This window comes from Talpa occidentalis, unplaced genomic scaffold, assembly GCF_014898055.3.
Source record: "Talpa occidentalis isolate TD23 unplaced genomic scaffold, MPIMG_talOcc4v2.1 talOcc4.16, whole genome shotgun sequence".
In the NCBI taxonomy this organism is placed as follows: Eukaryota; Metazoa; Chordata; class Mammalia; order Eulipotyphla; family Talpidae; genus Talpa; species Talpa occidentalis.
Window position 1 is genome coordinate 65,258,026 of NW_023601653.1, and position 14,134 is coordinate 65,272,159.

Here is a 14,134-nt window from a genome sequence, read left to right on the forward strand (position 1 = left end):
AATCCAATTGACATGCTATTAGATCAAAGTCTCATCTGAAGGCTTTTGAGGGGATAGGTTGTCTTCAAATAAACCCCAGGGTAAATATTTCCCATTCACACTTTACTTAAAAATACATATATATCATTCTTTGAAGTAACATTGGTTTGCAACACTGCATATGACTTAGGGGTACAGATTGACACCTCTTTAGATGTATGAGACCACACCACCTCCACCACCAAAGCACCCCTAATCCTCCACTGTGACACTGTGATAGAAAGTCTCTTTTTTTTCTGTCTTGCTTCACTTTGTCCTTGACAGGCAGTGTGTGAAGACCAGAGATATTACCAGAGACCAAGAGTGACCTGGTTCCCAGCGAAAGATGCTCGCTTTCTGGTCAACAGAAGCTCTGTGTGGCTACTCTCCTGTGCCTCCCCTAACCCATCTTGTTTAGTGGAAGATTGCAAAAGTCAGATGTTCTACAACAGAAGTGTAATTCAGATACAATCAAATAACAGACAATAATGGAAACTTCATTTGAATAATTCAGGGCAAGAAACAAGAATAAATGTGAAGTATGTGAAATGACTTCTTAAAATATTCAAATTCTTGCTAGTGGAGAATATGTCAAGTACAAGCACACATGCATATTTGGGTTGACAAATCAATAGAATTTAAAGTGTTTTGGGTGAATTAAAGTCTGATAAGGAACAATTTATTTTGGAAATTTTAATGTATAATTTGACATTATATTTAGTTGAGTTTTTCATAATAAATAAAGTGAATGCATCTAATTGTCAAGGTAAACATATTCCTCCTATGCTTAGATATAATAGAAATAGTGTGACAGTTGTAAAAATCAAGCTGAGGTAGATTCCATAAAATGCCAATTTAAAATTAATTATAGACATAAAGATTTCAAATATATTGAAAAAATTACAGTAAGACTTTTATGTATAAAAGACTTTTATCTAATAAATTATGTTACTTCCTCTATCTAGTATAAACAAATCATAAAAAAGTGGTAAAACTGACATATGATTGAGAGTTTACAAAAGCCAGATTGAACATTTGGTGTTTTGCAGGTATTGTATCTTACATATTTTTATTCCCATTGTAGAACAGGAACTTAAATTGCTGATAATGGAGCAACTTTTAAAGATCATACTTTGTGAATTTCAAAACCAGTATCAATTCTAGATTCCATTGGATAGAGAGAATATTTACTAAATTATATTATGTGATTTGATATAATTGTTTACACCACTGAGGAGACCATCACTGTCTCACAGTTTTAGGATCTTTCTGGAAGGTTGAACCAATACTGTTATCCTATAAGTTGTCCCTATCATTGTGTGCTTTTCTATCTTAGCTATTAAAACAATTGTCAATTTAAATAAGACTTTAAATTAAATAAGACTTTTTGTGCCTTGTTCTCAAATTATTCACAATTTGAGTAAGGGCAGTGGTTTAAGTAATATTTTTCAAAGTACAAAAGATTTCTTTAAATTTTTAATGATTTCTTAGAACTTCACAATAATTGCAAATAAAATATATGCTAGCACCTCATCTACTTCTAACAAATAATTTAAGTCACTAAATAATGGTAATTTAGTGCAGAAAGGTGCCATACATGCATTTGTTTGTTTTTAAACAAAAACTAGGTTTTTGACTTATATTTCTCCAATCAAAAATAATATATCAAACATAGAATATCATCTTAAAAACGACTTATTCTGTCATAAAACTCACATTTAAAGCTGTGAGGAAATTAAAAACAGGCTTCACAGTGTTTGAATGCTATAGGAGTACTCAGCCCACACTCCGCCCATATTGACTACACCAGGCATCTTCTCACCAAATACAGTTAATTCTCTACTCAAGCTGCAAAGATGAATAACCAGGGTGTAATCTATGCAGAACTGAAACATGCAAAGAATTTAAAAAGACAGCAAATGAAACCTTTAGGAACTGAAAACTCCATTTCGGTCACCCAGCAAGAAATAACTTATGCAGAATTTGACTTTCAAAATGCTTCTCAGGATCTTCAGGGGAATGACAAGACAAACCACTGCAAAGGTAAAATGTTTTATACACACACAATATAACTGCTCTGGAATGGACAATGGAGCGCAGGGGTGGGAGTATGCATAGGGAAGAAGCTCACCTATCTTGCATTTGTGAAGATCAGAATTTGAAGTTGGAATTCAAGATTCTCATGTGAGGTATAAAGACTAATTTTATCCAGGCATTGCTGTCACTGAGTAACTACTCATGGTCATTACATATACTGTAAATGCAACAGTGTATGCTGGGAAAAAGGTTACAATGGGAGGCATAGGTCTGGGATCCACGTTTATATATGTGATTCCTTGTGAATGTGGATTCTCTTGTCTATAAACTGTCTGAGCAACTGTCTTCATCTCTCCTTTCTCAGTGTTTCCATCTCTCTCCTTGCAGGCTTACCATCCCCACGAGAGAAGCTCATTGCTGGGATCCTGGGAATTATTTTCCTTGTCTTGATACTCAGTATTGTCGCAGTAATCATTAGTAATGTCTATAAGTAAAAATTGGAAGGATTATAAGAAAACATTTCACTTAATGATCATCAACACTCTACAGATTTCATAATATTAAAGAATAGAACTCTCTTTTAATATGTTTGTTTAGACCTAATGTGGAAAGTTTATTCAAAATTTGTCAGTAGTATAAATAACAATGAGCATTGAGAATATTTGTTACATATTGAAATTTTGTAATTCAAAACATGTTTCAGGATATGGAAAGCCTTTTTTGAGAAATACAAATTAATGCTGGAGCTTTAAGCTAAACCCAGAGATAATATAGTTTTATCTTGTTGGCTTCTGAAATAGCTTAATCCAAATGTTCAATACATTACTGCTTTCTTGGTAAAAATCAATTGCACTGCAGCTCATTCTAATTTAAGTCAAATTTCAAACTAAAAAAGAAGTGTTATAATTTCCTTAGAACAGCTTTAATATTTATAACGATTACTTTGTTGTTGTTTTTTCTAGCTATTGAAACACAAAAGCTGAACTATTCATCCCTGACAACAATGACCCCAAAAGGTATGCAGTGATTTTCAAAGTTCTGATATTAATACAGTTTATATTTTCTCTCTACTTTAGATAAGTTATAAATGTAAAAAAAATGAATTACAAATTTGGGTAATAAATAAGTAGATTATTAAAATGTTCATGTTATGCAATAATAGAGAAACGGTCATTTAAAATCATCTTACTCATTGTTGTCAATTAGTTACAATGTCCCGCTGCTCTAAGTTAGATAAATATTTCTATTCTAAAACAGTATTTTGTTTACTACATATTCAAAACTTGTAGAAAGTACATAGTTTTGCTTGTGTGTTTGCTTTGTATAAGCCCATACCTTAAGAGAGAGGAGTTGACTTTTCTCTGAGTTATTGTGTTTCTTTTTCATATGTACAAGCTGTGAGGATGCCTAACTATGTTATAATATATATGTAAATGTCTTCTCTCATGCACATTTTAAAATCATTTTTATTAAAAATTCAACTTCCATTTTGGTAATAATTCATTATGTTTCCATAGCACACTACTGTACAGCTTGTCCAAAGGAGTGGTTAACAATTTCCAACAACTGCTACCACATCAGTAATGAAAAAAAAACCTGGAATGACAGCATAACGACCTGTGCTTCCAACAACTCTCATCTGCTCTACACAGAAAATCAGGAAGAAATAGTAAGATTTAAATGTTTCAAATATTTTATTAAAAGATTATTTTAGACACGATTATACTTGCTGATTGCATCCATACTTGGGTGGATATGTGTAGTTTTATTTTAAATCCTGTAAATAATTTTGTTGTTTGACTTTGCATTGTTTTTCTATTTTATACCATGAATACATATTTAATAAATTTCAATTATAGTTTTTCATAGAAAACCAAGTTTCTATAGATGCTATTTCACATAAACTTTGTTATTCAATTTTACCACACATGAAGGAAACTAAATATCTGATGATTTTGCAGAATTATTAAGTGAAATAAATCCAGGTAACTGCAAATTAAATAGGAGTTCCCAAGCCCAGCAGTGCCCCCTGAATGCACTCTATTTACTTCTCTCTGTTTACTTAATCACTTTGCTATTTTTTGAATAATCCTTGTTTAATTTTGAGCATTATTTAAATGGAAAAATGCCTTTTATGTGTTTCTTTTCATGCTCATTTGATATTTGTAGTTCATCCATAATTTTGCATTTATCTGCAACTTGTCAATTATTACTGCTATAATATACTAATATGACATGTCTACTCAGAAATTTAATTTGTGGGTGTTATGAATAATTGTTTTATGAAAATATTCCTGTATGACCTTTTCCTAATATTACATTGCATTTGCAACAATGTGCCTATTATGTATAAATACATAGTATATAATACATTATATTTTGATAACATGCTATATCTATTATACTCCAATAATCTGTAAATATAATTATAATTGTATCTCTATATAAACAATTTATGTTGCATCAAATGCACCAAATGATTTTGCTGGGTCATAACTATGGGTATTTCTTAATTTATTAAATTATCCCAGGGTAAAAAAAAAATTGTGAAAGTATACATTTTACTAATGGCCCCTTGATCCACAGCATTGTACTTTCAGGAATTTTAATATACTGTCTGATGCTTATTTAACAGTATCATTATGATATTATTTGCCATTTTCTTGATTACTATTAAACTGAATGCACTTTTGTGGTATGTTCAGTGCTGAATTATTCTATGAAGTGCTATTCGCCCTTCTCTCCTAGAAGGTGTCTGCATTTTCCTTCCTAGAGCTCTTGTTATATTATAGATATGATATATTTTTATCTCGTGAGCTGTAAGCAACATTTTTTTGACTGTGGCTTAACATTTTTGCTTTAATATTGTAACTCTTTAATGACCAGAATCTATTAATGTATTAATTTTGCGTTTCCAATTCTTTATATGTCCTGGAAGCAAGTCTTTTTTTTTTTTAATATATCTATCATTTGCAAATATTTTCTCTAACTCTTGTGATTTGTCTTTTCCTTGGAAAGATCAGAGATATTTTATTTTTATTAACTACAAACATCATTGGTGCATTCTTTTATGGATCATTTTTTGGTTTTGTATCTAAAAAATTTCTGTCTAAGCCAAGAGCATTCTTTTTTTCTTTTGTAATATATATTCTTGAAGTTTACACTTTGCTGTACAACCTATTGAGCTTATTTTTACATAGAGTATGATGTATGGATAAAATTATGATCATTTATTTGACATTTTTCCCACTGAAAGCCAGCTATTTCCACAGCATTGATTGGAAAGACTTGCTTTCTTCACTTAATGAGTCTGCATCTTTGTTGAAACTTGCATGTCATGTATTTGTGCATATACTTGTGCACTTTCTAATCTGTTTTATTATCTGGGTATTCTACTTTAAGCCAATCCCAACTTTAAACACTGTGTATTTTACAGTAAGTTTATATTATTTTATATTAGTAACTTTTCAGTGTTGCCCATTGTGTTCCAGATATTTGCATGGCTATTTCCTTTTTATCCCTATCTTTTAAATATTTTGTTGCTTTTTATTTCAAGTTAAATCAATTATTTTCTTCCTTTCTCCTGCTGTCTTACTTTGCTTGGTAGAATCCCACCCTCACAATCATGTTCTGAATGACAAGAGTTTATCTTTTATTGTAGCTTTTGGTTATTTTCTCAGAATTTTATATTAAGATATCATCTTTAAGACATCGTACATATATTTCACTTCCTGTTCCACTCATTTGTTTTGGGGCAATTAGGTTGTTTTCAAAACTTGATTGTTACAAACAGTGCTATGATGAACACAGGAGTGAATGCATCCCTTCAAATTACTGTTTTGTATTCTTTGAGTACATATCTAAGAGTAGAATTACTGCATCATATGGTAAATCAATTCATTTTTGGTGCAAATGTAGACTGGTCGAGCTCTGTGGAACACAGTATGGAAATTTCTCAAAAATTCAGATCACACTTTTTTAAAAATAAATTTTTTACCATACATCAAGGAGACTAAATATAGCATTATTTTTAAGATTAAGTGAAAAGAACCCGGTCATTACAAATCAGTACTATCTGACAAAGCTATGCCTTTTTTCTAAGCCCTGCTTTAATTCAAACAGAAATTGTTTTATGTATTTTTAACTTACTATCATTGAGAATAAGGCATGTTCTAAGAGATTTTGCTTTATTTCACCTTTGAACTCTGTTTTCTAGAAGTACATGATTGCTTAAAGATTCTTATGTTTCATATAAATAATTATGAAATTCTATATATGTCAATTATGTTTAGTGGGCCATAGTGTCTTTCCAGTCTTCCAAAGGCTTACTGATTTTCTGATGAGTTGTTCTCATTTTTGTTTTCTCATAGAAACTTTTGAGCTCATTTCATGTTTACTCATGGATTGACCTTGCCCAGAGAACTTATAATAATTCACAGGTGTGGCCAACAGGCTCAGATTTTTCTTCCAAATTGTAAGTTTTTTGAGAACTATTATCTTGGATGCCATAAAGGAAATGATCATAGCATTAAAAAAAAATGTTAATATCTCTATACACATAATTACTTATATGGTTCCAATGAAACTTGTATTGGAAATATTTAGGTATAGAAATAATCAATAGAACAAATACATTGTTTTCACCAAAATATTAACTAATAACTAATATTAATTAATATTACATGTATGGTTATTAATTTTATGTCATTCTCTATATTTCAGGATTTCACAATCTTCAGAGAAGGATAAAAATTGCCCATTTTTAGATTTTGAAATGAAAATTGTGTCTTTTGACTCCTGTTTAGAAAAAAAACTTTGTATCTGTAAGCATCAAGCACCTCGGCTTACCTAAATTTGGTAAAATGCCACTCATCATCTGCAGAGTCCACATTTCTAGCTTTGAGTTATTTTCTTAGAATTTTATATTAAGATATCATTTTATTAAAATAAACCATATGTAAATGAGAAATACTAATGTCAGCACTCAAAGGTGTATAATCCCACTCCTATTTTCTTATTACTTGATTTGTTCTAGCCCTTGAAGTTGTTGATGAGGAAGATTCCACGACCTATGGTAGCAAAGTGGTTAAGTCATAGAAAAGTCAGAAGACACAAATCAGGGAAAGTTTGATGTAAAGAATGATTAACTATTTGATGAGGACAGATCTAGGCTGGTCTGTGGGACAGGAACACTCCTTGCCAGAGTATCCGCAGGCAGAGGCAGGAGGGCAAGAACATGTGACAGGGCCTCTCTGGTGGTGAGGGGTTAAAGACAGCACTATCGAGCTATTGCCAGCCACTGCAGCAAGAGTTCAATCCCCCAACCGGGAGCAACCCACTTGGCACAGCAGACCTCTCCTATATGCCTACTGCTTCCCTTAGCAGTGCGTTTTGGTCAATCCACCTGTTCTGCTCCCCACTCTCTCTGGTGAATCCTCTCACTCCAGCGTCTTTGGTCCACACCCCAGTTGTTGTAGGCATACATAAATAAATCTTTCACTACTGGGGAGTTTGGGGACAAGGGGGTAAGATCAAAACAAGGGGAGTAGGAATTGTATGGGGACTATAACCAAGATGAAAATGCATACACTGTGCAAAAAAAAGGAAAAATGATGTATAAAAAAAAAAAAAAGAAAGAAAGAAACTGTGACAGATTAACCAAGAAAGCTGGCTGGAAGAGAGCACCAGCACATTCTCCATGTGGTCCCTGACAGCTGAATCTCAGCAAGTGAAGCCCACCTGGGGAAGCCAAAAAGAGCCCCTTCCCTGCAGTGTCTCCCCAGGGTCCATTACAGCAAAACTTAACATCATGTGTGCCGACAAGGAAGACAAATTTAAGGTTCTAGCTCCATTATCAAAGAACAGAGCAATAAAATACAGATTTGGAGTTGAGAGTAATAATTTATGAATTGGTACTCAGGTTATCATGCCACAACCACATAGTTGCTCTATAAGAAACTTCTGGTTCTCTGGACTTCCCTGGTGGCACAAGAGGTTAAGATGCAACCTATGAAGCTATTGACAGCCACTTCAGTACAAGTTCGATCCCGGTCCAGGGAGCCACCGACATGGCGCAGCAGATGTCTCCTGACTTGCCTGCTGCTCACTTCAGCAGTGTGTTTCAATCAGTCTGCCTATTTGTTCCCCATTATGTCTCTGCCTAATCCTCTCACCCCCCACACCTCTGCCCTGTACCCCAGTACTTGTATGCATAAATAAATAAACCTTTAAAAAAAATTCCAAAAGAAAAGAAACTCTGTTTCTGGCCACTGCCTTGGAGAATGTGTAACAGGGTAATACCCAGGGAAAGGGGCAGTTCCAGGTTCCCTGCCCCACCTTAAGAAGGGAAGAGATGGGCAGGGAGGAGAAACTGAACAGAAGACTGGGACAAGGGAGGAGAGAGCAAGAAGCCCTAGAGGAGGCACATGGTGCAGAGTGCAGAGAGACATGTAAAAAAGTTTGGCTTTGGACTTGTACCTGGGACTTGGGTGACTCAGAAGGATGTGTACACTTGTACAGATGTGGGTGAGAGACCAAGGGGAGCCTAACAATGGCAGCCTTTATTTTGATTTTGACTTTGTTCTTTCCCATCCAGACTTGCATGGCCCCTTCTGCTCCTTTCCTGTGGTGCCCACCCTATGGGCAGATTGTGGCAGGCTTTTGGGTCTCAGCAGCCCTGCTTTGTGCCACTCTGTTGGGTAGGCACTTACCTTCAAGTTAACGGGTAACTTAGTGTGCTTGATTTGAAAACTATATTCTTTCTTCTCTCTTTATTGCATGCGAGTTGTATTAAAGTTCTTTTGTATTGAATGTTATATGCTTTAGAGTATATTTTGTCTTTATGCCGTGTATGGCAGAACCTATTTAAAGCAGCCAAATTTGGTAGTTCCCTGCCCTGGAACAAATGGAACCAATATTTATCTTCTGAATCTGTCCAAGTGAAACATTATCGTGACTAGATTCACATTAGGTCGTGATAGGCAATTTCACAGGTAGTGTTCTCATCTCTTACAGAGTTTCATTATTTTGAATAGGAGTTGAGTGGCCAATGTGCCAAATCTACCACGCTGATCATGGCTGAGAGTAGATGTCCATAAAGAATAAATGGAGAGAGGGAGAAAGAGAACTTGGGGTGCTATACTCAGACAAAATGCATGAGAAAGAGAAAAATGTGAAACCACCAGTCAGTGTTTTGAAAAATGATCAAGAGAGATCTATCAATGTGAATCAAATGGGACTATCCTGAAGACAACTTAGAACTACTGAAAAACAGTCTTTCAATGACACTGAATAATCAGTTTCTTTTGGGTTTCTCTATTGTCTTTTTTCCCCTGGTGAAATTCAGGTAATTTATTTTATTTATTTATTTTTTTTTTACTCATCATATTTTTATTTGAAGACGGATCAAAGCTTTTTTGAATTTAGGATATTAGGAGGTATGTACATTAATGTAAGATCATTTAACACTATTAATTTCCTACATTGAAAGTACTTTTGAAAATGTTTACATTCATTAATCTACTTTGTTTTATTAAATTATCTCTCACCCTCTCTACCACATTTTATTCCCATGCTTAGAAAAACACTTTTATGAGAAACAAAAATATTAATTAACAAAAAGATTTTAAAAGCTAAGAACATTTACATGGCCACACAGCTAGTTATTGGGAAATTTTCATAATTTAATAACGATGCAGAAATATTTATGCCGTAATTACATTACAACCAGAAGAGATGACCTAGCTCATTATCATTTGCAAAAAAAAAAAATATTTGATATACGTTTATTTCTTTGAATATAGAATTTTCTATAGATTCTCTATAAAAGTGCATAGACAATATATAATTAATCATGATTGAATTTATATAATTTATAAGTTATAGATGTAGCTAATTGTTGAATTTGGGTAGTAAACAGCCCAAAATTGCACTGACATTTAAAAATAGGTATTATTGTCTCATTCACCCACTTGTGGTTTGACTGTTTCAGTTGATATAAGCTGGCAGGTATGGGCTTGACTTCAGACCACAGAGTCAGCTCAGATTGTATTTGTTGAAATGTATTTTACTCTCTGAGCACTGAGCTACGAGGTACATGACCTTCTCACAGCAGAGAGTAGCAGCTGTCTGAGGGACAAGCAGAAATGTTCTATGTCTGTCTGGGCTCAGGACTCAGGCTATCACCTTCACACTCACATGACATTGTCCAGATAAATCACATAGTTAAACATTCATTGATTATCTACCCCCAAGGTCTACTCATGGTGTTCTGAGGGGAGGATGTGGACTCACTGAAAAATAATCTTATCCATTACAATGGCCATAGGAATGGTTTTGTCAATATATTTTGTAAGAAAGATGCATTTGTAAAAGGAAAAGAAAGGAAAATGGAAAAAAATAGTAGTTCCTTCATTTCCCATCAAGGTAATTATTTCCTCTGTGTTAAAAATTCTTATGAGGGGCTCCTGGTAGCACAGGCAGTTGAGTGCAGCACTGTGAAGCTTTCCGCAGCCTCTGCAGCACAATTTCGAACCCGGCCGGCGAGAATCCCACATGTCAAAGCAGACCTCTCTTGAGTCGCCTGCTGCTCCCCTCTGCAGTGTATTTCAGTCCTTCTGCCTGTTCTGTTCCCCACTCTGTCTCTGGTGAATCATCTCACCCTCCCGCGCATCTGGCCTGTGCCCCAGTTCTGTATAAAATATAAATAAATATATCTTTAAAAAAGTAAAATCCTTGTGAGTTTACCCAGTGTGCTGGTACAGTCATACCGAGGCTCTCTAGGGACCTGGATCACCATACAAATGTGGAGGAAACATCTTGTTTGAAGTCTGGGAATAGACCAGAGGCACACAGTCGGGAGAGAGCAGAGGGGTCACAACTGGAGAGGGAAAAGCACAGAGAACATAGTGATGGCCCACGGGTGATGTGGTGCTGGGAGATCTGCAGGGACTGTACCTAAAGGGAGAAAACAAATATTGTCCAAAAATGAACAATATAATAAAATAAATATAAAAATAATTTAAAAAAATTAGGACATGAACCATGAAACCAGATCATTTGAATGTAACTCTAACTGCACCCTATTAACCCCATGACTTTTCTGGCTCACATTCCTTTCTTATAAAATATGATGAAAATAGTATCTTATAAATATAATTTATAGGTATCTGCAAATTATTTGAAAAACATTTGAAGAGCATCAGGTTATAGTTTAGTGAAGTTAAAAACTAAACCTCCACTCCTGACCCAGCGGCAGGTGTGGGACACTTGAATAGCTAGTGGGATAGATAAGCCTGCCTTGGGGACAAGGCCACAAAACCAACCACCATGACCAGAAATGCCATGATACCGACCACCATGTCCAGAAAAACAGGCCTAGTTACAGAAATGCAGAAAGCAGAGACCAGGACATGTTTCTGTGTCCAAGTCCAGTGCCAGACACCAAGCATCTCAGCAGGTAACTGGTGCAAACTGGCCCCCCAACTTACCAAACCGTTGAAAAGCTTTTTGTAACTCTGTCTCGGGTGAATTATTTCATACCTCAACCTTTTCACCAACTTAGGCCTCACCCTGATCTTCCTCCCACAACAAAAATTAAGAAAAACAATTCTAGGGGCTCCCTGGTTGCACAAGGGGTTTAGCACTGCACTGTGAAGCAATCCACAGCCTCTGCAGCATGAGTTGGATCCCCGGCTGGCTAGAGAGCAATCCACATGGGGAAGCAGACCTCTCTTGTCTTGCCCGCTGCTCCCCTCAGCAGTGTATTTCAGCCAGTCTGCCTGTTCTGTTCCCCCCTCTGTCTCTGGAGAATCCTCTCACCCCACGCATCTCTGGCTTATACCCCAGTTATGGTATGCATAAATAAATAAATCTTTAAAAATAAAAAAAGAAAAGAAAAACAATTCTGCCACATAAACACTCACTAAATCACATTGATTTTTCCTGAAAACATATCCTTTCAGTCCCATCACCTGACTTTTTTGAAAATAATTATTGAAATACTCTATGTTCAGTAAAAAATAGATAAATGAATAAAAATAAAATCTTAAAAAATTGTTTTTATATTTATGCATGCAAGAACTGTGTTGTAGGCCAGAGGAACAGGGGTGAGAGGATTTTTCTGAGACAGAGTGGGGAGTAGAACAGGTGGATCTACACTGCTGAGGGGAGCAGCAGGTGAGACAGGAGAGGTCTGCTGCACCATGTGGGTTAGCTTCATGACTGGGGATGGAACTCAGGCTGCAGCTGTGATTGTGTGATAGCGCTGAGACTTAACCTGAAAAGGGTATTCTTTGCTTCTTATTGAGTTCCAATTCATCCATCTTAGGTCACTAGATATTTTCACAACAAGAAACAGTCACAAATTATATATGCATACATATGTTTGTATATATATGTATGCATACACACACCCCTGTAAGACTATTTCTATATATTTCATAAAGAGTAAAGTATAGCTACTCTTATTATTTTGAGTAATTTTTGAGGCTTTATATTGTTTGACCATAGATTTCATTCTCAACAGCACTTGTTGTTTCTGATATTTTAGATAGAGCTCTCACAGTTATGAGGTAGGTTCTCCTTGTGGTCTTGATTTGCATTTCTGTGATAATGATCATTTTGTCATACACCTTCACTCTGTGCTTCAATAGTATATTTTTTCTGCTCTCCCCAATATTTGGTTCTGTGAGATTTTTGAAAGTTACTTTTGCAATTCCCTTACATAAGTAAAGTACACTTAGGTTTTTATCATTCACAACAAATATTTCCATTAAAACACAATTATAATTGGAGTTTGAATGAGTGAATGGTGGTAATATTTCAGTCACTAGAAATACTATATGGTTTATTTTTTTTAATCAGTGGAAATCTAAATAACTTATTTATAAGGAATTAAATTGAATTCAGAAATTTTCAGACTGGGGAAGAGATGTTGAGAAGTAAGTTGGTATTGATTTTTGTTATAGAAAAGTTGAAAATGTGGGGATTTTTGGAATAATTAGTAACAAACAATATTAAACACCCATTGGTAATAGAACAATAATATTTTTCTCATTATAATATAAATGATATAATAAGGACATAGGGGAAATATACAATCTCAAGATTTATGAATCTTGCTTTATAGTAGAATTTAAGCATTTGATTGTCTTAACAAGAGCTAAGTGTTCAACATTTATGATTGCTTTGGAAACAAATTACGAGTATGAGTGTTCAACTCTTTTATTCCCTGATATATTTCAGAGGTATTTGAAAATGTAAAAAGTACATGACACAGTATAAACCCATCATCTCCTATCATCTGGAGGTGTGTGATGAGATGAACTGTCTTCAAAATAGCCCAAGTGTAACAATTTCCTGTTCAAACTGCTACTGACACATTCATGAGAAATCTAAAATAAGAAATGTATTATTATGGACAACTTACAAAAGTCAGATTGAGTATCATGATTTACATGTATTATATCTTAGATACCTTAGATATTCCTATTTTCATTGTAGATTAGTAAACTAAATATGAATTGAAAGACTATATAACTTTTTAGTTTGTTTGCTTTTTCATTTTTATTGAGTTAAAATTAAAACATGATACTCAGTATCAAAGTCAGAATTAATTCTAGATCCCACTCATTACAGAGTCTATTCACTGAATTTCTAAAATTACGATTTTTTATCGATTGCAATTACTTGCAGAACTAAGGCAACCTTCATTAACTTGGATAGTTATAGGATCTTCTGGAAGTTTCAATCAGACATGTTTATACCAGACATGTGTGTTGTTCAACTGCAATATGAGTCTATCACTCAAGTCACACTCTGCCCACAGTGACCTGGTCCTATGCATCATTTATTAAGACTGAGAAGCATTTATCACAGAGCACAGTTCTGAACTTTACAGAGCAGCAGAGATGAACCAGCAAAGAGTCACCTATGTAGAGATGAAGCAGGCAGGGGTCTCAAAAAAACCGCAAGTGAAACCTAAAGAGAGTAAAAGCTCCACTACTGGAACGGAGCAGGGAGTAACCAATGCAGAATCAAGTCTGCACAATGCTGCTCGGGATCCTCAGGAGAATGGCAA

General features: G+C 34.8%; 1 protein-coding gene across 1 annotated transcript; it reads left to right on the top strand.

Annotated features, from left to right (window-relative positions):
• The first annotated feature begins 1,874 nt into the window (after positions 1-1,874).
• On the top strand, positions 1,875-6,804 carry LOC119247000 (NKG2-A/NKG2-B type II integral membrane protein-like). The gene is made up of 5 exons (XM_037513227.1): positions 1,875-2,061; positions 2,443-2,532; positions 3,018-3,071; positions 3,573-3,724; positions 6,778-6,804. The coding sequence occupies exons 1-5, from the start codon at positions 1,875-1,877 to the stop codon at positions 6,802-6,804; spliced, it is 510 nt and encodes a 169-aa protein (XP_037369124.1).
• The last annotated feature ends 7,330 nt before the right edge of the window (positions 6,805-14,134 follow it).